The sequence below is a fragment of the Arachis hypogaea genome, chromosome 15 (genome assembly GCF_003086295.3).
Source record: "Arachis hypogaea cultivar Tifrunner chromosome 15, arahy.Tifrunner.gnm2.J5K5, whole genome shotgun sequence".
In the NCBI taxonomy this organism is placed as follows: Eukaryota; Viridiplantae; Streptophyta; class Magnoliopsida; order Fabales; family Fabaceae; genus Arachis; species Arachis hypogaea.
The window spans coordinates 154334824-154357622 of record NC_092050.1 but is presented as its reverse complement, the minus strand read 5'-3'; the positions used below and the strand labels follow the sequence as shown (position 1 = coordinate 154357622).

Genomic DNA, 22799 nt, shown 5'->3' with positions numbered 1-22799 from the left:
TTGAAGGAAGAGATGTAGTAAAGGTAGTGGGAAGAAACCGAAGCGTTGGAGGAGTTATGGAGGGAGAAGAAGAAGTATTGGTAACCGTACCCAAAAAAAATTTCTTAAACCATGCAACTGCATCACCTTTGATTTGACTTGAAGGGACTTAACATCACAAAAAGAAATATTTGATTTTATTTAAAAATTAAAAAGGAAATCAATTTAAAATTTGAAACTTTTTGGACATAAGGACAAAAAGAAATGAACTAAAGCAAACAGGCCAGCAAAAACAAAACAAAACAAAAAAAATTATATCATTCATATTTGGCCTAGAGATGGTTGGATTTAAGAAAACATATTGGACCACTCCAGATCTGATTTTTGAGGTTGGCCCAGGTGACTCTGTACTTGCAACAAGGCCTGAGAATGCTGATTTAATAGAAGGTTCTTCACTTGCCTAGAATTGTCTCATACCTGTTTATGAGACAAAAACTTCAACAAATACATCAGCAATTTTTAAACAATGAATCATGGCTTAAAATTTCTAGACTAGTTCTAAGCATGCAAAATCTGTCCTCAGCTAGTGGTTTAGTGTAAATATTAGCTAATTGCTTCTCTGATTTAACAAATTGAATGCTAATATCCCCTTTTTGAACATGTTCTCTTATTGAGTGAAATTTCACTTCAATATGTTTAGTCTTAGAGTGCAAAACTGGATTTTTAGAAATATTAATGGCACTCATATTGTCACACAACAAGGGAATATTTTGAGCATTTAATTTGTAATCAGCAAGTTGTGTTTTTAACTACATGAGTTGTAAACAACAAGAAGATGCAGCTATATACTCAGCCTCTGCAGTGGATAAAGCCACTGTTTGCTGCTTCTTACTTGACCAAACATTCAAGGACTTTCCAAGGAAGCAACATAAGCTTGATGTGCTTCTTCTATCAACTCTATCACCAGAAAAATCTGCATCACAATAACCAACTGTAGAAAAATCATCAATCTTAGGATACCAAAGACCAAAATTAGATGTGCCATGAACATATCTAATGATCCTCTTAACTGCATAAAGATGGGACTCTTTTGGTTTAGATTGGAATCTTGAACACATTCCAACACTTTGAACAATATCGGGTCTAGAGGAAGTTAAGTACATAAGAGAGCCAATCATTCCTCTATACCTAATCTCATCCACATCTTTCTCAATTTCTCCCTTGTCTAATTTTGAATTAGGGTGCATGGGAGTTCCCATGGGTTTGGCATTTTTCATACCAAATTTCTTAACTAGTTCATTGGCATACTTCTCTTGATGAATGAAAATACCATTTTCAGTTTGTTTAATTTGTAGCCCAAGGAAAAAATTAAGTTCACCCATCATACTCATGTCAAATTCACTTGTCATGAGTTTTTCAAATTCAGTACAAAAGGATTCATTGGCTGATCTAAAAATAATGTCATCAACATATATTTGGACTAGAATGAAAGAATCATTAGAATTTTTGATAAAGAGAGTAGTATCTGTGGTGCTTCTTTGAAAACCATTTTTTAAAAGAAAAGTGCTAAGTCTCTCATACCAAACTCTAGGAGCTTGTCTCAAACCATAGAGAGCTTTTGATAATTTGAAAACATGGTTGAAAAATTATTTATTTTCAAAACCTAGTGGCTGCTCCACATACACTTCCCTATCTATCACACCATTTAAGAATGCACATTTCACGTCCATTTGATATAATTTAAAACCACAAAACGCAGCATAAGCTAAGAGAAGTCTTATGGCTTCCATTCGGGCAACAGGGGCAAAGGATTTATCAAAGTTTATTCCTTCTTCTTAGTCATATCCTTGTGCCACTAGCCTTGCTTGTTTCTTGCGATGCTACCATCCTCTCCTAGCTTGTTCCAAAAAATTCACTTGGCGTCGGTCACTTTCTTTCCATTCGGCCTTGGAACCAATGTCCACACTTGATTCTTCTCAAACTCATGAAGCTCATCTTCCATTGCCTTTACCCAAGAAGGGTCATCAAGGGCTTCCTTGATATTTTGAGACTCCATTTGAGAGAGAAGGGCAATGTTGGTTCCTTCATTTGCCTTTCTAGTTGAAGATCGAGTTTTAACCCCATGAGAGACGTCCCCAATGACAAATTCCTCAGGATAATTCTTCAAGAATCTCCATTCACGAGGTCTGATGGACTTGGAGGCAGATTCAGTTACCAAGAGATTCTGAAAAATGCTGGTTTCAGGATCTCCTTCAGATTCATGAGACAAAACGGAAATGTCTCTTAAATTTTCAGCCATAGCGGTTTCTGGTTCAGCTTGTCCAGAATTTTCAATTTCATGATTTTGTGCAGTCTCATCGTCCTTTTGAGCTTGATTCCCTGTATCACAATATTTCAAAACACTTTGTACCATGTTAGTATCACAGAATGTAACATGTATAGACTCCTCAATTATCCTAACATCTTGATGATAAACTCTATATGATTTACTAGTTGTGAAATATCCTACAAATAAGCACTCATATGCCTTTGGATCAAATTTTTTCAAATTATCTTTGTTATTAAGAACAAAGCATTTACATCCAAAAATATGCAAGTAGTCCAAGTTTGGTGGGTAACCTTTCCAAAGTTCATAAGGAGTTTTCTTCAAAAATTTTCTTATAATTGTTCTATTCAAAATGTGGCAAGCTGTGTTAACCGCTTCAGCCCAAAGGAATTTTGGAACATTGCTCTCACAAAGCACAGATCTTGTCATTTTTTGAATGCTTCTATTTCTTCTTTCCACAACACAATTTTGTTGTGGTGTCCTTGGACAAGAGAAGTTGTGAGATATTCCAAATTCCTCATAAAAGGATTCAAATAAATGGTTTTCAAATTCGATTCCATGATCACTTCTTATAGAAGAGATCTTTAAATCCTTTTCATTTTGAATTTTCTTGCAAAAGATTGGCCGAAAAGGCTTCATTTTTGTGTGCAAGAAATAAAACCCAACCAAATCTAAAATAGCCATCCACAATCACTAAACCATAATGTTTACCACCTAGGCTTTGAGTTCTTGTTGGACCAAATAAATCAATGTGTAGCAATTCAATTGGCCTTTTAGTAGAGATGTCTTCCTTTGATTTAAATGAGCTTTTTGTTTGTTTTCCCATTTGGCAAGCATCACAAGTGATGTCTTTGTCAAACCTTATCAAAGGAAGACCTCTTACTAAACCTTTCTTTACAAGTTTGTTTATTTGAAACATACTTGCATGACCCATTCTCTTGTGTCATAGCCACTTTTCAGATTCTTTAGAATGAAAACAAGCTACATTTTGATCCTTTAGTTCATCAAGGGTAAGTCCATACACATTATTGCAACGCTTAGCAACAAACAGTACTTCATTTGTATTTTCATTAACCACACAGCATGCAAATCTTTTGAAAGTCACTAAATATCCTAGATCACAAAGTTGACTTATACTCAAAAGGTTGTGCCTCAAGCCATTTACCAAAAAGACATCATCAATGAAGGTGGAGTGATTATTACCTACTTTTCCAACAGCTACTATTTTACCTTTACTATCATCTCCAAAGGTCACAAAACCTCCATCATACTTGTTTAGTTTGATGAAGAAAGTTGACCTTCCAGTCATGTGCCTTGAACATCCGCTATCCAAGTACCACATATCCCTTTTGTTCTTGGATGCTAGGCAAATCTTATCAAGATGATTATTACCAGCCATGAAGCAGATTTTATCTTCACCTTCAAAATCTTCTTCTTCATTGAAGTCATTCTCAAGATTCTCCCAAACTGCCATGAGCACTCTCTTCTTTTCTTTCTTTCCTTTGTCCTCCTTCTTGAGCTTCGGACAGTTTAGCTTGAAATGTCTAGCCTCCTTACAATGATGACAAGTCACCTTGATCAAGTCTATCTTGTGTTCCTTTGAGATTGAACCCTTGTACTTGCCCTTGTTTTTCATCATCCTTCTAAATCTCCTAACAAAAAACATAAGCTCATCATCTGAAATACCATCACTAGACTCACTCTCTTTTGATTCTATTTTTGACTTGAGAGGACTATTCCCTTTTTCTTTGAGTCCGGGTTTGTGTGTGTGGTTTCATAGGCAAGGAGTTTTCCTCTCAGCTCATCATAGGTTATAGGGCTTAGGTTATTGCTCTCGGCTAGGACAGTGGCAGTGGTTTTCTATTCCTTTGTGAGGCTTTTAAGGAGTTTTCTCACTAGGGTTTGTTCTGAGTAGTTTGTACCCATAGCATCAAGGTTATTGATTATGATTGAGAATCTCCCAAACACTTCATCAATGCTTTCTCTATCCTTCATATTAAACATCTCGTACTCTTTTCGCAGCATATCAATCCTCGTTTCTTTGACTTGTTTAGTACCTTCGTGTGTAACCTGGAGTTTTTCCCATATTTCTTTGGCTGTCTTGCATCTAGACACCTTTCGATACTCTTTAAATCTAATAGCACAGTGAAGAAGGTTGATGGCTTTAGCATTCAGCTCCATCTTCTTCTTATCGTCCTCATTCCATTCAGCTTCTTCTTTTGGAGTCACCACCCCATTAGCACTTATTTTTGTTGGAATCTTGGGACCGCTCACAACAATCTTCTATATGTTGTAGTCAATGGATTGGATGAAGATCCTCATCCTCTCTTTTCAGTAGGCATAGTTCTTCCCGTTGAAGAAGGGAGGCCTATTGCTTGACTGGCCTTCAGTTAGAGTGTAGGCAACCGTGGTTGTGCCCAAGTTGTTCGTCATTGGAACTTTGCTCCAAGTGGTGAAGCTTGATTCTTGAGACCAAGGCTCTGGATACCAATTGAAAGTTGTAGAAGGCTTAGAGAAAGGGGGTTGAATCTATGGCCTTCTTTTACTTTAATGAAATAACCCTTTTAAAATAAACTTGCAATCTGAATCTGTTTGAACTCAGCAACGGAAAATTTATGAGACAATTTTATTTTGTCTCATGAATATCAGAAAACAGAACATAGCAGGAAAGAGAGAAGCTGACACCATCATGTATCCTGGATCGGTTGCCTTGTGTAATGAAACCTACGTCCAGTCTCTATCACAACAGTGGTAGAATTTCCACTATAGTTAAAGTATTACATACACCAATTCCATAGGATTAACACAATCCTTTCACTCTCAAGTTCTAACCTAACTTGACTTGGTTATGCTAATACCTAACTATTCACTCTTAGTGCTCACCCAACTAAGAAAGGAGTACCTCACTGGTACAAGATACAAGACACAGAATCAACCTAAAGAAATCTGAAATAACTCTAGGCTTTTCACTCATGTGTATCTCTCTACCTTTTTCACTCTTAGACTTTTTCAATAACTCTCTCATTCAGCCTTTTACCTCAAGAAATTACAGAAAGATAAACATTAAAAAGAAAATTACAATCTATTAACATGAAGGAGATTGATGCTTCAACAGCCTTTTTGCTATGTGATAAACCAGATTTGCTAGCCTCTGATTCAGTTCTTCATTCTGGTGGAATGCCCCTTTGACTAGGAAGCACTGTCCAAGTTGATGAACTTCTTCAGAGAGCTCTTCACAGAACAAAACCTCAATACACTGGTTATCTCTCCTTGGCTTCTGAATGGTGAACCAACTTCTTTTGTATCTCCTTGTATGTTGCTGAGTTGCTATCTCCTAGGTCAACTCTCGAGCTTTGTGCTTCACCAACTCACCATCTCACTTTTTCCCATTAATCCTCAAAATAGGAATTTTGGTTCTGACCTTCTCTTGTTGACCGAAAGTCACAGGACACCAGAAACAGATATCTTCAATGGTAAACCCAGATATTGGCCATTGAAAAATAACTTGGTCTCCAAGACACAATTATGACCGTAGATGCACAGCAGTGAAGAATAGAGATCATCTTTCCCATGTAACCCATAATGGATTGGCAGAACGTTGAACATGAAGAGAAGAAGATATGATGCATGTAAAAGGAAATGAAATCACCTTTTAGCTTCTGACTTCTTGATACAGTTTGATGTGGGTGATTAGACTTCAACCTTTTGCTTAACCTTCTCTTTCTTTCTTCTTTGGTGAACAACTTAGGGACTAAACTTTCTCTTTCTCTTTCTGAGTTCTGACTGATTAGGAAAAAGTGTACGTTACTTTTGATGAAAGCAAATTAGAAGGGTTTGAATGAGAGAAGTAATCAGGCTTGGATCGGGTTTGATTTGCTTGACCCGTCTGATTCATTTTGCTTTACTCCTTGGAGAATTCAACTTGAGAGGGATGACTTGGGCTTGGATTATATTCACTTACCATTCAACCCATTTTAAATTCCTTGCTCAATCAATTTGGGCTTTAAGTGAGTTATAGCCCGATTGTGTTTCTGGTTTGATCTCTATCCTATTGGGCTGCTTCTTTCTTTCTTTTTGGCCTGCAACACTTAACCAAATTCAATTAAAACTAATCGGGTAATTAGCCCAATAATCTAATGTTTGTCATCATCAATTATGTTAGTTAATTTCTTAACTTAACAAAAGCATTCTTCCCTCATCCTTACTAATTTTACAACCAAAATGTGCCATATATCACTCCCTCATTGCAATTGAAATCAAATCTTTCCCTTCAAAATTAAAGAGTTCTCCGCTCCTCCCTCTTTCTTTCTCTATTTCTCTCATTCCTTCAACCACTCTATTTATTTTATATATATCATTATCAATATCAATAACTAATTACTAATTTGACAATCAAAATATGCAACATGACATTCTTTAATTGCATTAAAATTAAACTTAAAATATTAAAATTGAAATTGAAATATACCTAGCTATATTATATATCATATTATATATTATTATCTAATTTAATAATCAAATGTGTCACATGACACTCTCTTATTAAAATTGAGAAAAAATATTTTTTAATTAATAAACTCCCTTCCTAAAATCTCTCATCTATCTTTCTCCATTTTTCTATTTCTCTCTACTATTTTTTCTCTATATATAATTTATATTTTATATTAGTAATTTGACAAATCAAAATATGTCATCCGATATCTTTTTACAATTAAAATAAAATTTTTTCTTCCAAAATTAACAAATTCTCACTCTCACTCTCATTCTTCATCTTTATCTTTCTCTCTCTTTTCTCTCATTTTCTATTTTTTCTATCTTTCTGTTCTACAGAAAACAAAATTAACAAAATAATATAATTCAAATAAAAAATATTATTATTATATACATAGTTTTTTAGTTTTTTATTTAGTTTTAAATTTTCACCGCTTATCTTTCTAATCTATATTTTTATTTTTATTCTTTCAAATATTTATTACATATAATTTGGAGAGAATACTAATGTTATAATTAAAATTTAGAATCAAGATTCAATTGTTTTAAAAAAAATTAATTTTGAGTTAATTTTATAACTATTAGTCTAATTTTTTTATACTAATATCTAATTATATTTTTATATACATATAGAGAAAAAATATTATTTTTAAATAGCAAGTATAAAAATTAATTATTTCTATTTGTGCAAAAGACTTAACACCTAATTAAATATAAAATTATATACGTTAAATTGTATATAATGAATATTAAAATTAATTATTAATAAAAAATTAGGCTTTTTCATATAAAAATATTAACTAAAAATCTTATTATTTGATTTTTAATCTACAGATACCTTGGTCTTCTTAGTCAGAAACTTTTGTCAACCTACGACTTTTGTTGTAAAAATAGTTTAATTTTATAAATCTTTTGTGACATGCATAATCTATACTGTCAGAACAAAGTAGACCGTAATTTTAAAAAAATTATATTCCTATAATATTATTACGGGTAAAAATACTAGTTCATTTATAATCGTGTCTTAGATAAATATCAACTTGGCTATGCTATGTGTGCACCAAAGTCAAGCAACAGTATAAAATACATATTGGAATATAAATACACATAAAAATAAATTAAACCACACATGTATTTATACACAAATATATTAGTGATTGATTTTAGTGTAGAAATAGCATTAGTTATATCCACTATGATTACTGTGAATAATGGTTATCATGCCAATATTGTAAGCAGGGTTTGTAATACCAAATGTTGTGTTGCTTCTTTTGGTTGTATTTCTAAGAAAGAAACCTGTTGAAAAAAGAACTATAGAATCTTGTTATGCACTTGTCCATATCACCATTCAGAAAATTTCACACTCAGAACACAATTCACAAATCACGATTCACAACCCAACTATAACTAAGGCCTTTTTCTGACCCTCATTTTCCTAGTCAACTTTTTTATAGATGACCCTTCTTCCACATCTTTTTTTTTTGTTGCACAATGCATATTCCTGAGAAGCACATACACAACATCAACATTTGTTTCAAGTTCAAATTTTCCTTACTGCGCTGAAATTTCCAGAAATTGAGCCAGCATTTAGTAATGACTTCCGATCCATATAGCAGCAGCAAGGTTTTTCCTTCTGCTTCTTCAAAATAATATAATACTAGGAACTTTGTCAACTCTGAATTGGAGGATCTAGGCATCTTGTTAAAAATTAATATATGATCTATGCATTTATGTATATGATTTGATCAATATATCAATAAATATCATATTGGCGTGTACAAACATAATTTAACAATTATCAATAGTTAATATAAAATTTAATATTTTTATCAGAAATTTTGTAATTTCATTGAAGTTGAACATGATACATCTGAATAAGTGAATAGTACGTTATTTCACTAAGAGAAAATTTCATTCCTTTTTTTAAAAGATGTTAAAATAATACTCTCTTCTCTTTCTATTTATAAAATATATATTCTCATTCTTTATAACTTTTAAAAACTTCCTCTTTAATTTATTTTAAATTTTTGTGTTAACTAATATTAACTTTATCTATTTTTTAAAAAACAAAAATTCTTTTTTACAAAAATATCTTTTAACAAAAATTTTATTTTTTATTATTAAATTTTACTTATCAAAATATCCTTTAATAAATTATTTTTTATTGACTAAATTATATTTTTATTAAAATATTTTTAAAAAATTTAATAATTAAATTAATTTTTTCTAAAATATTTTTCAATAATTTTTTAATTATTAAATTGTGATTTTACTAAAATTTTCGTTAACAATTATAATTATATTTTACTATTAATTTTTCGATATCAATATATATTATTAGACTATACGGCCTACACAGATTATGCTTCCTTAAGAAACCCCATAAACCAAACCCTTTGGGTAGGGATGGCATAACTCTCCTGCGGGACTGTCCCAAATAGGGATTCGACTGTGGAAATTTTTTTTCGTGGAGATGGGAATGGGGGACAAAATTTCCTCGAGGCAGGCGCAGGAACCCGAGCGGGGATTCCCGTCCCATCCCCGCTAATCCCCAAAATTCATAAATTTACTGAATTGTCCATAATAGTTTATTTCTTATATATGTTTTTTAGTCATTTCACACACAAATATATATATATAAACCCGAAACTCCTAATCCTCTGTTGCATAACCCTTCTTCAATTTAGAAATCCCTAAAGTTGTTCGTACTCCATCCAACTTCTCTGCAGCCACCCTCTCGCCACTCTCCCTTCTCACCGCATCACCACACCTCACCGTGTCATGATCCTCACCGTGTTGTGTTCTCTATTTGCGGCGTTCCTTTCCGTAACTCTGTCGTTGTGTCCATTCTCCTCTCTATTGTCGCGTCTCCTACTTTGTCCACTTCTCTGTCTTCTGGCTCGCCATTGCGTCCCCTCACTACGTCATTTCGAAAGAAGTCACTATCTTGTCGTTTAGATTTTTTGTATAAAATCTTGTTGTTTTTGTATAGAATGGATATTTATACCTCTATTCATATGAAAATTAATAATTAGTTAGAACTATCAGATAGATAGAAAATGGAGTGTCCCCACGGAGAATGGGAACCCGTGAAAAATGGAGATGGAGAGCAATAAGAGAAAACGTAGAATTTGAAGAAAAATCGATCTTTGCCAAAAAAAATCAGTACAAGAATTTCCTTCTCTCATAATATGATAGATAGTAACGTCCCACTCAAGAACGTTAATAACAACACAAAAAAAATTTAGACCCAAATTTAACATTTTTTTTCTTATGTTTTTTCTATTTTTTGTTGCTGTTGCTTTTCTTCTTTTATTTTATGATGTATGACTCACCTTTTCTGTTAGGATAAAATTCTTTTTTTAGATTTGATAGTTATCATATAAATTTGGTGAGCTGTGCATTTTTTCTTTCTGTATATATACATTTTTTTGTAATCAATGATCAACAATGAGAATACAATATACATTTTCATTCATTCAACTATTCTCTATTCTCTGCCTTTTTCTTATTCTCATTAGTCATGAATAATCTCTAGAGCCACTGTGCAATCACTTTCGCATTCCACCTTTCTGTAACCAGATTACCATGCCAACCACAAATCATGCCGAATAGCTATTAGTTCCGCTTCGACACTGCCAGCAAAGCCAATATAGCTCACAAATCCGACAATACAGTTGCCATCTTGATCTCTGAGCAAGCCGTCGCATCCCGCTCTTCCTGGATTTCCTCTTGAACTTCCATCCACGTTGAGTTTGATGGCTCCTTCGGATGGTGGAACCAACGAACCAGCATGCTTTGCCTACAAACACAGTGAAACGTCAAACCAAACATAACCAAAAGAAAATTTTAGAAATAATTCACTGAATATTTTATAAAAGAGATATATCCAATATTCAAAAATGCTATTATAATTTTGCAACGAGGGACAACCTTATTGTGTGTGCAGACGACAAAAGTTAAACTGAGATGTGATAGAACTTGATCAAGAGTGTGAACCACAGAGAAGAAGAGAAAAGTTAGTAGTGAATTACTGTAAACCTTCTCTGTTCTCACTCTCATCAAACTCTATCCAATGAGTCTGAGAATCAAAGAAGAAAGAAATTGGGAGAGAAGATGAACTTTTGTCTTTAGGTGAAGAGAGAAAGAGAGAACGGGCAGTTAAAAAAAGAAAAAAGTAATGGCTGAACATTTTCTTCTTATTAATTAACAATGGTAACTAGCTCTACAACAATGAGCAGCTAAGCTGATAACTACTATCTAAATTAAAAAAATGCAATGACTCAAGTTACACATCCGTTATCTATCATTAATTTAGACCCGCATTGCATGAAAATAAGATGAATATATACGGTATAAAATTTATAAATTAGTTTAAAATTTAATAATTATATAATTAAAAATATATAAATTTAACTTAAATAAAATTATGAAAATATCAAAATATTCAATTCAAATTTATTTATTTGATTTCATATTATTATCTTTATTTTTGTTTTTCTAGATTATATTTAAGTATTATAGTACAAATAGAATGGAATCATGTGGAGGTATCATATAGAGCTAGCCTTTTGGTTTGTGGACATTGCTCTTTCTAACACTTGCACCTTTTAGATTATAAAAATGACTAAGTAGGATTCGACATTCGACCTCAGAGTTGGTTCAATTGCATCCATGCGGCTATGTTCAAGACAAGGTAAATTACTGTCGGTCTCAGTGTTCCATCACCGTTACTCATGTTATTAGCCCCCCCATTTGTTCTCATGAATGATGACAATCATCTTTTAAATATTGGGTACTAATTAGCTAGCCTTTTTATAAACCAAGTCCATTTATAAACCAAGTCCAATTAAAGTTAAATAATAAGACTTATAATAATACTAGTCATAACTAATTTTTATTATGTTATACTAATTTCATTAACAAAAAGACTTCGATATGTAGCATTATTCAATCTAGTAATGCCCACTGGTTTTCTTCTTTGTAGAAAAAGAAATTTCATTAACATACAACTATAGAAGAGAAAAAATTACGAAAGAGGATAAGTCATCTCCGAGACTACGAATACACAAAGGTGTAAGGAAAACATAAAAAGCTTAGCTACTAAAAAACACATGCTAATCTGTGACTATCAGCTAAAGAAATTTCAACGAACAGACTATCTAAACTTTTTTTGCTGAGCACCAAAAAGAAGCCAGAAAAATAAATAAACAAATAAATCATTCCTATCACAAAGTTGAAAAGGTACCTTTAAAAAAAATCCTGGAATTCCTTTCCAACCACATGTCCCAGCACTACAAAAACTGCCTTAGAATCTTTTGCTCTTTTACATGAGCAAAAACATCTTAATAAGAAAATTTCCCAAAAGGTTAAAAAAAAAAAAAAGCCTAACCCACAAAGACCTTGCCGTAGGTATTAATTCCCATTATTTCTTAAACTTGGAATCTTTTGTCATCAAAATAATATCACTTATTTCACTGTCATCAGTCATCACCACTCCACTAGCTAGTAGTTCAACTCACCCCATCACCAGTCTGTTTTGTGTTTTTCTGCTCTGTTCAGTGGTGCCTCTTTCTTTGTCTTTGTCCGCTATTGCATCTTTTCCTGTTTTTCTTTTTCTCTCCCATTTTTGTTAACTTAGACTGCTTCGCTGCTTGGTGCATACACAGCATAATACAGGTTGCAGAAGCAGGCTGCAAGAGCAATAACCATAATCACAGCAATTCTTTTGACCTTTTGGTTTCGCTAGCACTTCTTTCAACCATAGAAATCATTGCATGTCTGTATCAATAAGGTCCTCTAATTAACTGAGATTGCCTCTCTTCAGATCAATAGAATACATGTAAACTATAACCTACAAATTACCTAAGAAACTAAGACAGAATGAAAGTATATTGGATCAAACAAATATTCTCTCATTTGCTGCACATTTTTCAGGTGTAAATTAAAACCATTAATATTGATACAATCGGCATCACACATTGTGTGGCCAAAAGAATCCTATTCCTAGCAGCTTAAGTGTTCTTGTCTATATACTGTCCCTAACGATATTCATTCTGCCTTCAGCAAGCATTGCCAAAAAGAATAACTCCAATAATTAATACGTGCAAACAGTTAGCCCTGAATATCCAATTGTTAATTTCCCAAGGAAACCCAACAAAACTTACACCAAACTCTGATTGTGCTTTTGTGCACTAGGCCGCAAACAAACTGATGTTAATGAATACGGGAGAGAAGTATACAAAACGGGAAAATGGGCATGGCTGGAGGAAGAAAAAACGTTTAAAAAAAAGCACAGGAGGGAGGGAGAAGCTGAACAGACAACAGAGCAGAATGCAAAACAGAAGCATGAAGGAGGGCGAGTCGAAATGTTAATGGAGCAGTGATAAGAAGTATGTGAGCATTTAAGTCTTAGATCGTAAGACGTTGATTTTCTGCCAAATCAATGATCTAGATTGTGTTAAAATTTTGTAGAAGTCATACAAGTCTCAGTGGAACCCATCCGTATAGCAAAAGAATATTAAGGTCTACGGAATTTAACAAGAAAATATCATTATAATATATACTTGATCGAATAAAAAGTTGCTAGTGAGAAAACCACTGTTGTTTGTTACATATAATAAGTGATATGAAGAGCATACACAATTATGAATTAACTGACGTATTTGTTGTTAGAATACACAGAATTGGAGGATTGTTCTGTACAGTTATTTCTTGACAAGTGACCTAAAGAAGCATAAAGCAAAACTGGGAGGCAGAAAAGAATAACAAAAAGAGGAAATTACCAGCAAATTAACCAGCAAACCTCAGTGTTGGCACAAAATAGGAAGTAAATTGATGCCATCACAACCACTCCCACCTCAGCATAGTAGCAAGAATCCGTTATCCTCAAGCATATATGAGTACGTGGGAATTACCCCATCTTTCTCAATAGTAGTTGCTCCAGGAAAATCCGAAAAACTGATAACTTCAACTGACTAACAAGCCAAGCATAGTATATCGGAATCAATAACCGGTTAGCACATGCAGAAAACAGTTTCATCCGAATGCAGTGCCCACACATGCATTGAACAAAAGCATACCCTGGGAAAACTACTCTGTACATCTTAAGTTACTTAAATAGACCTGTGATTGAATAACTATCTTCCCAATTTTAAAACCAGGAACCACTGTGAACCCAACCTTTGCCCTCCCTTTGTTTGGCCAAGCTAATCGCTTTGTAATGTCTTCCATGTATATCATGGAGAACTCCACGCCCCTTTCGACTTGAAAAATCTCAACTGCGGGATCAAAAGCATGAGCCAGCTTATGCAATGTCCATATGGAGCTTGCCATTCCAACAAACGCCTCATAGAATATACTCAATGACCTCCATGACCTCAAAACTGCTTCATTCTGATCTAGATCAACGAAGATGGATGACTCCATCGATGGATGGATAAGCCTCTCGTACTTGTGCTCACAAAATCTTGAAAAGCTGCAACCAGGATGAATTCCCAGCAAATCCATTGGATTGCTAGACACATGCTCAAGCAATTGCTTCATCGAACCGTCCTCCTTTTCCAAATCTAAACCATTAGAAGCATCTTGATCTTCTTCTCCTTCTTTCAAACCAACTCCAAAACATAACGAATCAAAACATTGAAACATTCCCAAACAAACATAGGACAATAACGCATACTGATTGTGACCTTTCTTAGCATACTTAACATCAGGATGGACTGCATTCGCCACCAATCCCAAATCCCATTGTGCCTTCCTCATCAACCCTATCAAAATCTTGGTGAACTTATGTGTCGCCCTTGAAGCATCGTGCAACAATGAATCAAAAACTCTAACAGTTAACAACACATCACAGCAAGGATTCAAAAGCTTCTTAGACAACCTAATGTTACCCTTGTGAACTCCATCAAGCTCCCTCCTTCGAGCGGAGACCTCATCGTGCTTCTGTTCAAGCTCCAACTGCAACCGGTTCGAGAGGGTTCGAAGAATCCGAAGCTTGCTCTGATTCTCTTCCACTTGAGCTTCGAGGCAGGATCCGATTGGGAACTCCGACACGGATTCCGGCTCGCGGCGCCAGTCTCGGTAGAACCGCTTCAACTCGGAGAGCCTGTGGAGGTGAGAAACCAAGACTCTGTCCGTGCTCTTCACGCTCTCCTCCACGAAAGGAACATGTGCGCTCTGCAATTGGAAGTACGAAGCTTCGAAAGCAGAAACCGTAGCGAAGATCGATGAAATCAAGTTCTGCGTCGTTTCTCTGATCTGTGCCGCAGTTAACGGCGTCGTTTTGGGAGGGGAAACTTCAACAGGAGTAGCGATCTGCACAAGAGGGATTGACGGCGGGGGAGGCGGCGGCGGCGAGGGAGGCGTAGGCGGGGATTTCTGAGGAGATTGAGGCGGAGGGGTTTCCGGTTCCGGAGAGAACTCATCCGAAGGGTTTGGGTCGGGTTTGATGACAACGACTTTCTGGTCAGGGATGATTTCTTCGGCGGAATCGAGGAGGGAGAAACCGTCGGAGTCATCAGGAACGGTGCCGTTTTCGTCGGAGAAGAATTCGAAGGTTTTAGTCTTGAAGGCGAGTGCGAATTTCTGGAACATCTCGGAAATTTGCGGCGGTTTGTTGGAGGTGCCGTCCATTTCCGTCATTTCCTTTTCCGTTTGATTTCCCCTGTTTCTTTCTTTCTTTTTATTCGAAAGAAAGTTGAATAAGAAAAGAAGAACTGAAGAAGTGAGGTAGGGGTTTCGATAAATTGAACTGAATTGAATAAAATTGACACTAGTGAGTGTGAGTGCTTATTGACGCTGGCACGCTTCTGTTAGTTATTATTCTTTGGATGCCTTTGAAGGAATGGCATTGCCATGTCCCATGTGGGGGTTGGATCCATGATTTCCTCTCATTATTCATTAGCTTCTATGCTTTTTGCTTTTTGAAGACTTTGATTTGATTAAAGGAAAAAAAATTACTTTTAGTGAGGCAGTTTTGTTTTGTTCTTTTCTGGTTTCCCACTTTTTTCTAGGCTGCTTCTTAACGGTAAAATGCTCAAAGCACTCAAGAAATGAGAAAGATTAATCACTATTATAATTTCTATTAGCTATTGATAACATAGAAGGAAAATTTATCTAAAAGAAGAAATACTTTGCTAATTTTATTTTAATGTTCAACTTAATATACATTACTTTTTGTTTTTAAATTTTAGATATCATTTTTGAACTTTTAAATTTGTGAAATTTTTATTGGTTGATTATTAATTAATTTTCGTTGTTTATATTGTATAACCCGTAGATATCATTTTTAAGAAAAGCCAACTTGCATGCTTTAGTTTAACTGGCAATCAACTTTTATGTTGATGAAGAACTTTCAACAATGTTTGGCAGAGCAAGTTGCTTCTAAGTTACATAGTTGAAAAAGACAGAACAAGCACAAATGGGAGGATATTGGAGTAGCTGCATTTGATTTTGAGAAGCTGGATAAAATAGTTTACTCAATGGGTGTATGGTTTTGCCACGATTTACTCGTTGCTCGTCATCTGTTTGACGAAATGCCTGAAAAAAGATAATGTCATCTCTTGGAGTTACTGGATAGCTTTGCAATTTTCTGAAAAAGAATAATGGGGCACTCAGAATAGTGGAGCATGAAATAAAAGTTTCTGCATTGCATCCAAACTTGTGGTAAGTCAATGTTAATATACTCTCAGTGATTTCATAGCTGATTTTGATGTATTATATATTCCAATCTTCATAAAGTGTCGAGTTATCAATAAATTATTGAAAACAAGTATGCATAAAATGTTTTTCTAATTGGTTGTCTGCATAAGTGTTTAGCACAGGTTTCTTTCTTTCTTAGAAATATATATATAGAATTCAAACTTAACAAGAAACACAGCAATTGGAGTTATAAACACCAATTACATTTGTGTGTCTACATCTTTATTGAATAGAAATAAGCACGATAGTTGAGCTATACTGCTCACAGTTATCACATTTTATACTTTATCTAACACACATGATTAGTGAATTGTTCATGTCCTTAGCGCGAATCACCAACTTTCGTTTGCAGGAAATTCTTGAACCAAGTGGCCGAAAGTTTTGGATATCTTTTGAGGCCATTTTTGTAATCCACAAAGTAGATTCCAAACCTCACAGTGTAGCCATAATTCCATTCATAGTTGTCACTAAATGACCATGCAAAAAATCCTTTCACCCTCACCCCTTCCCTGCAATATTTAAAACCAGCAACATTAGAAATAATACTACACTAAACATATGTAAACAACAGATTAGTTAGGAAAAATTGAAAAACCTTATTACTAATTAATATTATAGCACTTACTTGATTGCCTTATGAACATAGTAGAGATGTTCATCATAGTAATCAATTCTAGTCCCATCTTTAAGGGCTTCCTTAAGTGGAATTGTTGGATCATTAACTTCATCTATACCTACATACATTAATCCATTGTTTTCCAGAAACATGAGGAAACAAATACTAATGTGAGATGAATATTTCATAATTGTATTATAAATAACATTTTAAAAAAGCATGAGTGTGTTGTTAATATGCATTACCATTTTCAGTTATGTAGATCACAGGGTTGTTGTACTTTTTCTTGGTGTACAGCAGAAGTTCACGAATTCCTCTTGGATAAACAGACAACCAGCTTGAAGCAGCCTGAGATTGTATATAAGAGGTTTGTTTTCTTCATTTAGCCAGAATAATAACTGAAGTGAAGAATTGATATGTTGTTACAACTGCAAATAAAGTGAATATAAATTCACTTACAGGTGGACCAATAGGTATTCCGTGACGCTTGTCTGTTGCAAAAACAAAAAAAAATAATCTTGCATCAATTAACATTTATAAATAAATATCATGAATTGACCAATTGTAGAGTTCTATGTTTCTTCAAAATCAAATGGGTTAGAATTAATAAATGTATGAAAACGATAGCATCGTTGATTACAGTATTCCTTCCATTTTATAGTCGTTTCGAGTATAAAATGGAAGAACTGGTATTAATTTAAGATATGATAATTTCGTAAAACATGTTCTTACTTGTAAGATTAGCTAGAGAATCAGTGAGGTAGCTAGGGTTGGCATTTATGTCTGGAGCATTAGTAGCATAATAGGAGGTGTAGTAGTTTAATCCAATAAAATCAAAGGACCTTCTTACAAGCCTTGATTCATATGAAGAGAACTTTGGTAATCGATTTCCCACCAGATACACCATAGAACTTGGGTAATGTCCTGTTGTCAATGGCTCCATAAACCTACAATTTCATTCATTGAATAAGCTCTCATAGTACACTGAATTTAATGACAAAATAAATTGCTTTAATTTTACTCTAATTCATTAATTACTTGTCATGTTCTTTATTTTCTCAACCACTCATTTTTGTGGTCATCTTTACGAATCTTATAACCACTACAAAGCTCATGTGACATGCTAGTGTGGAACCAATACATTAGAGCAAGAAATTATAGTTAACTTCCACAAATGAGTTTGCATTTCATAAAGAATTTATAATTATAATTTTATACCATCCAAGCATGAAATCAAGGCTTCTCTGTGCAGCACTACGATCCGATATAGTATTACTAAGTGGCACCATCCAGTGACAATTTAGTGTAATTCCTATCTTGCCCCCCTGAAATCTCTGTGTAGACAAAAGAAATGAAGGTTAGATTTGGTCCCAATATCAAGAGAGATCCATTCAAAGGGACATGGAGACACAAACTTATTTATTTTCATCGTACAAATATATCATGAAACCTGATATCTAGTCCGGTAGATGTTAACGGCAGCTGCATGAGCTAATAACATATGGTGTGCCACATTATAGGGTTCGGTCGCGGAATCTCCGCAGGTGCAGTTAAGGTTCTGCCAAGATGAACACCTTCCCGGTGCAAAACTCCCTATTGCATAGCCATGCTTGCTGAATGCCCATGGTTCGTTCAACGTACTCCAATGCTGCACTCTGTCTCCAAATTCCTCAAAGCAAAGCTTAGCATAGTCTCGAAAATCGTCCCTATATAGTGTGAGAGATGTAAATTTGGAGATCGTGTGATCTTTAAGACTGTGTTTGTTTATAGGCATATTGAGACAGAGACACAAAATCGTTTTTGGCAGATGATACTGTGTTCAGAGACACTGAATTAGTGTATTTTGTATTTATCTTGATAGGAAAGACACGAAACACTAACAAGAGACACAATTTTTTTCTTTCATTATTCTTGTTAGTTTTTTATAATTATATTTTTTATTATTATATATTTTTTTTAATTTTTTGAATGAAAAAAATAATAATAAATTAAAATTTCATAATTTATTCTAATTTATCACTAAACAAAATATAAGAACACTAATATTTATGTCTCTGTCTTGTTCTCCGTATCTTATTTTGAAAACCGAAGGCAACTTAAGAAACGAATTTGATCATTAACTCATAAATAAAATGAATACTCAAGGCGTGTTGATGAATATTTTTAATGTAAGGTAAAAGATATGTAAATTACACTATCTTAAGGCTTAAAAAGCCACCATATTCTTCTTCCAAGGTTTGAGGAACGTCCCAATGAAAAATGGTCACAAAGGGTTTAAGACCTGCAATGAGTTACCAAAAGTTGCTATACTTGTATTAAGTATAAATTAGTGCAAAAACAAATAATTACATAATTAAAATATAAATAGTAATGTAGGGCCATGACCTTTGTCTTTAAGCTCATTGATGAGGTTATTGTAATAGTTGATTCCTTCTGTGTTCACACCTCCACTAACCCGTCCCTCTGAAATTAATTAGCCAATTAATCTAACTTAATTAAATTAATAACACTCAATTTACACAAAGACAATGTTTTTAAGGGAAATTGTAATTAATAATTTGCAAAACAATTAGTGTACGTAATATTGTACTTTACTTGGTAGTATCCTGGACCAAGAGATGGAGAATCGATAAGCATCCATGTTCATATCCTTCATGAGCTTAATATCTTCCTGCATATATAATCAATAGTATTTTTGAGAAGAATCTCTCCTATTTTCTTGATTAATATTTTTGTTGTTCAATTTATTACAGCACCTTGTAACGATGATATTCATCGACGGATACATCTCCATTACTTCTGTCTTGTATCTTATCTATCATGTATTAAGCACAATGCAATAATTAATATATAACTTAGCACATGCAAGATAGAACTCATATATAACTCATAATATTTTTTTAATTGATAAATTTATTTAAATAAAAAATGTAATTGCTGAGCATAATGTAATTTACAACTTAGCACATGCAAAATGGAACTCAGCCACTTTTTCTTTTTTTACAATAAACAATTTTATATAAATAAAATAGAGGACACCTTTTTTTAATTAAACATGCACACAAAAAACAAGAAAAAAAAACAAAAAAATTGAACCCATAAGCCATAAGACATTGAAATTGCTACAAACTAATAAATCAGAAGACCTGGATAACTATGAGTGAAATCATCCCAATTACTTGGTCCTCTGCCACCTTCATTTACTGCGCCTTCAACCTGAAATTGTGCATAAATATATTCTATATTAGAAAAATACTATTTGTACACCAAAATCAGCCACCAATGTATTTATGTATAAATATATGTGTGGTTTAATTTATTTTTAATGTGTATTTATATCTAACATGTATTTTATACTGGTGGCTAATTTTGGTGTACACGTAGTATAACCCATTCTATTAATACGTGCGTACAAACATTTTTTCCCCCTTCAGTACATATATGAAATGTTAAATAAGTTACAATAACACTAGTTATGTTAATTATATTAGAGTCACAGATAATTCTAAGCTTTTTAAATACTTAAAAAAAAATTTTGATAGATCATCCACAAAGTGATTCTCATAATGTCTAGTGCAGAAATCAAATTCAGATTTTTTTTTTCTTATCATTGTATGATCCAAGCTAAGACCATCTTAAAATATATGACAACACATGAAAAAATGTATCATGGAGGTAATTATTCCGGTATCTTTCAAAAATAAGAGTAAACTATACTTTTTTATATATTAGCACATAAAATATGCCTAATTATACATATTGAACATATAAGATAAATCTCTTTACTATTTTATTTAAATATAGAGTATATAATTGAATTAAACTATAATTAATTTATCATATTATTTCAATTTTTATAGGATTATAAAATTTGAAAAATACTTGTGTAATCTAAGAATATATTATTTAATGCATGTTTTAAAAGTTTATTTTTATCCAAACTTTCACTATGTGTTGTAGTAATTAAATGTCTGATTATTTCATACATTAAACAAGTGTAAATAAAACATACCTATTATTATACAATAATATATGAATTTCAGAAGAGCACTGAAGATTAAACAATTGTTTAAATAGAATGCATTGCATACCTGGTATGCAGATGAACCTGACCCAAAAATGAAATCAGGTGGAAAACTTGTTCGGCCAAAATATTCAGTAGTAGTAGTAAGAGTGCTGTTGAATATAATTTCATCAGCTTGAATGGTTGTTAAGCTAAGAAGCAATAAAACACCAAGGAGATGATGGGCATTAATGAATGCCATAACTTTTTTTTTTTTTCACTTCTAAGAAGAATGGTAGGTGGATATGTAATATATGTTGTTGGCTGCAATGAGCCCTAATATATATAGTGAGAACTGAGTTGAGCTGTTCTCTTTTTTTTTTTTTTTCTACAAATGAAAGGAAAAATAAAAACAAAAGAAGGAAGGAAAAAGAAAAACAAAGCCAAGTTAATTGACTGAATTTCTATCTAAACATATTATGAAGTGACAAAACTTAGCTTATTCTAAGGCTCAAGTCATCATTTCACATCTTCTTTCGCATTTAAAATCGCATGTTTATTGTTTAGCCATTTCACATACGTGCAATGAGCTGTTTTCTTTATGAAATAATAATCTTGCATGACCCATATAACATTTATTATTGTGTCATATACATTCCGGTACATTTAGATTTTAGATTACGTTTATTTACAAAAGATAAGACATTGAGACATAGACATAAAAATATAAAATCGTATTTGACAGATAAAATATGAATAGAAATATTGTGTTCAGAGACATAAAATTAGTATATTTTGTGTTCATCCTAAAAAAAATACAGAAATACTAATAAAAAATATAACTTATTTTTTATTTTTTTTATTATTTTTTTTAAATTTTTATAATTATATTTTTCTTCTCAAATTTTTTGAATGACAAAAAACGAGAATAAATTAAATTTTTATAATTTGATCTAATTTATCACTAAACAAAATACAAAAACACAAATTTTTGTGTTTCTATCTATTATGTCTTATTCTTAGTATCTTGTCTTATCTTGTTTTCAGAAACAAATGTACCCTTAAGTCATTAAGTGAGTTTTCTTATGTTTTATATGATATATCTCCCCCTAAATTATTCTTTATGGGTTTCACATTTTTTTAAAATATAAGTATTCATAAAAAACTCATAGAATTTTCTATATATATTACAGATCATCTCATTATAATAAGGATCTACTGTTGAAATTTTTTGAAAAAAGAAAAAGAAAAAAGTTCAAAATTCATTTATACTATTATTGTCTTGTCTACTTTGAAACCAAAAACGAAATGAGATATTTGCAAATATTATATATTGTTGGTTTTTTTTAGATTCTAAAAAGAGTTGAATAAAGATTGTTTTAGAATTTGACTTCTTTTGGCCAAAGTGAAGTAAATAAGATTATGCGAGAGATTATTTTTGTTTATTTTATAAAATGCGTAAAATAGAGTAATGAATGAAAAGAAGATTTACAAAATTATATATCTTATATATATAGTAGTTCAGCTTTTAAGTACAATGAGATTTATAATTAATCTCTATTCTATTACAAATATAATAAATTTTTTACTATAACTATATCAATTACAACAACTAATTCCGATGAGATAAAATCCAAGAGTTTAAGCCAAACTCCCTAATCAAGTGAGAGTTTGAATTA

The 22799-nt window shown here is 32.9% G+C and overlaps 2 protein-coding genes and 1 long non-coding RNA gene across 4 annotated transcripts; 1 reads left to right on the top strand and 2 right to left on the bottom strand.

Annotated features, from left to right (window-relative positions):
* Window positions 1–11986: 11986 nt before the first annotated feature.
* Window positions 11987–15694, bottom strand: LOC112751535 (protein GRAVITROPIC IN THE LIGHT 1). Of its 2 annotated transcripts, none has more exons than XM_025800697.3 (2): window positions 13582–15694; window positions 11987–12577 (listed from the first exon to the last, which is right to left on the bottom strand). In XM_025800697.3, the coding sequence occupies exon 1, from the start codon at window positions 15440–15442 to the stop codon at window positions 13889–13891; it is 1554 nt and encodes a 517-aa protein (XP_025656482.1). In that variant the 5' UTR covers window positions 15443–15694; the 3' UTR covers window positions 11987–12577; window positions 13582–13888. The 2 variants fall into 2 exon arrangements, with proteins under 2 accessions (XP_025656482.1, XP_025656483.1); XM_025800698.3 differs by having other exon boundaries at window positions 11987–12489; window positions 13582–15692.
* A 396-nt stretch (window positions 15695–16090) lies between these two features.
* On the top strand, window positions 16091–19062 carry LOC140179029 (uncharacterized). Its single transcript, XR_011872583.1, has 3 exons — window positions 16091–16465; window positions 17372–17484; window positions 18638–19062. It is a non-coding gene; the product is annotated as an uncharacterized lncRNA (long non-coding RNA).
* LOC112751533 (beta-glucosidase 12) lies at window positions 16625–21638 on the bottom strand. The gene is made up of 13 exons (XM_025800692.2): window positions 21209–21638; window positions 20264–20333; window positions 19874–19932; window positions 19713–19788; window positions 19503–19580; window positions 19311–19398; window positions 18568–18823; window positions 18336–18451; window positions 17850–18064; window positions 17577–17608; window positions 17363–17465; window positions 17127–17235; window positions 16625–17010 (listed from the first exon to the last, which is right to left on the bottom strand). Exons 1-13 carry the CDS (start codon window positions 21380–21382, stop codon window positions 16824–16826), a joined length of 1563 nt encoding a protein of 520 aa, XP_025656477.1. The 5' UTR covers window positions 21383–21638; the 3' UTR covers window positions 16625–16823.
* Window positions 21639–22799: the final 1161 nt, after the last annotated feature.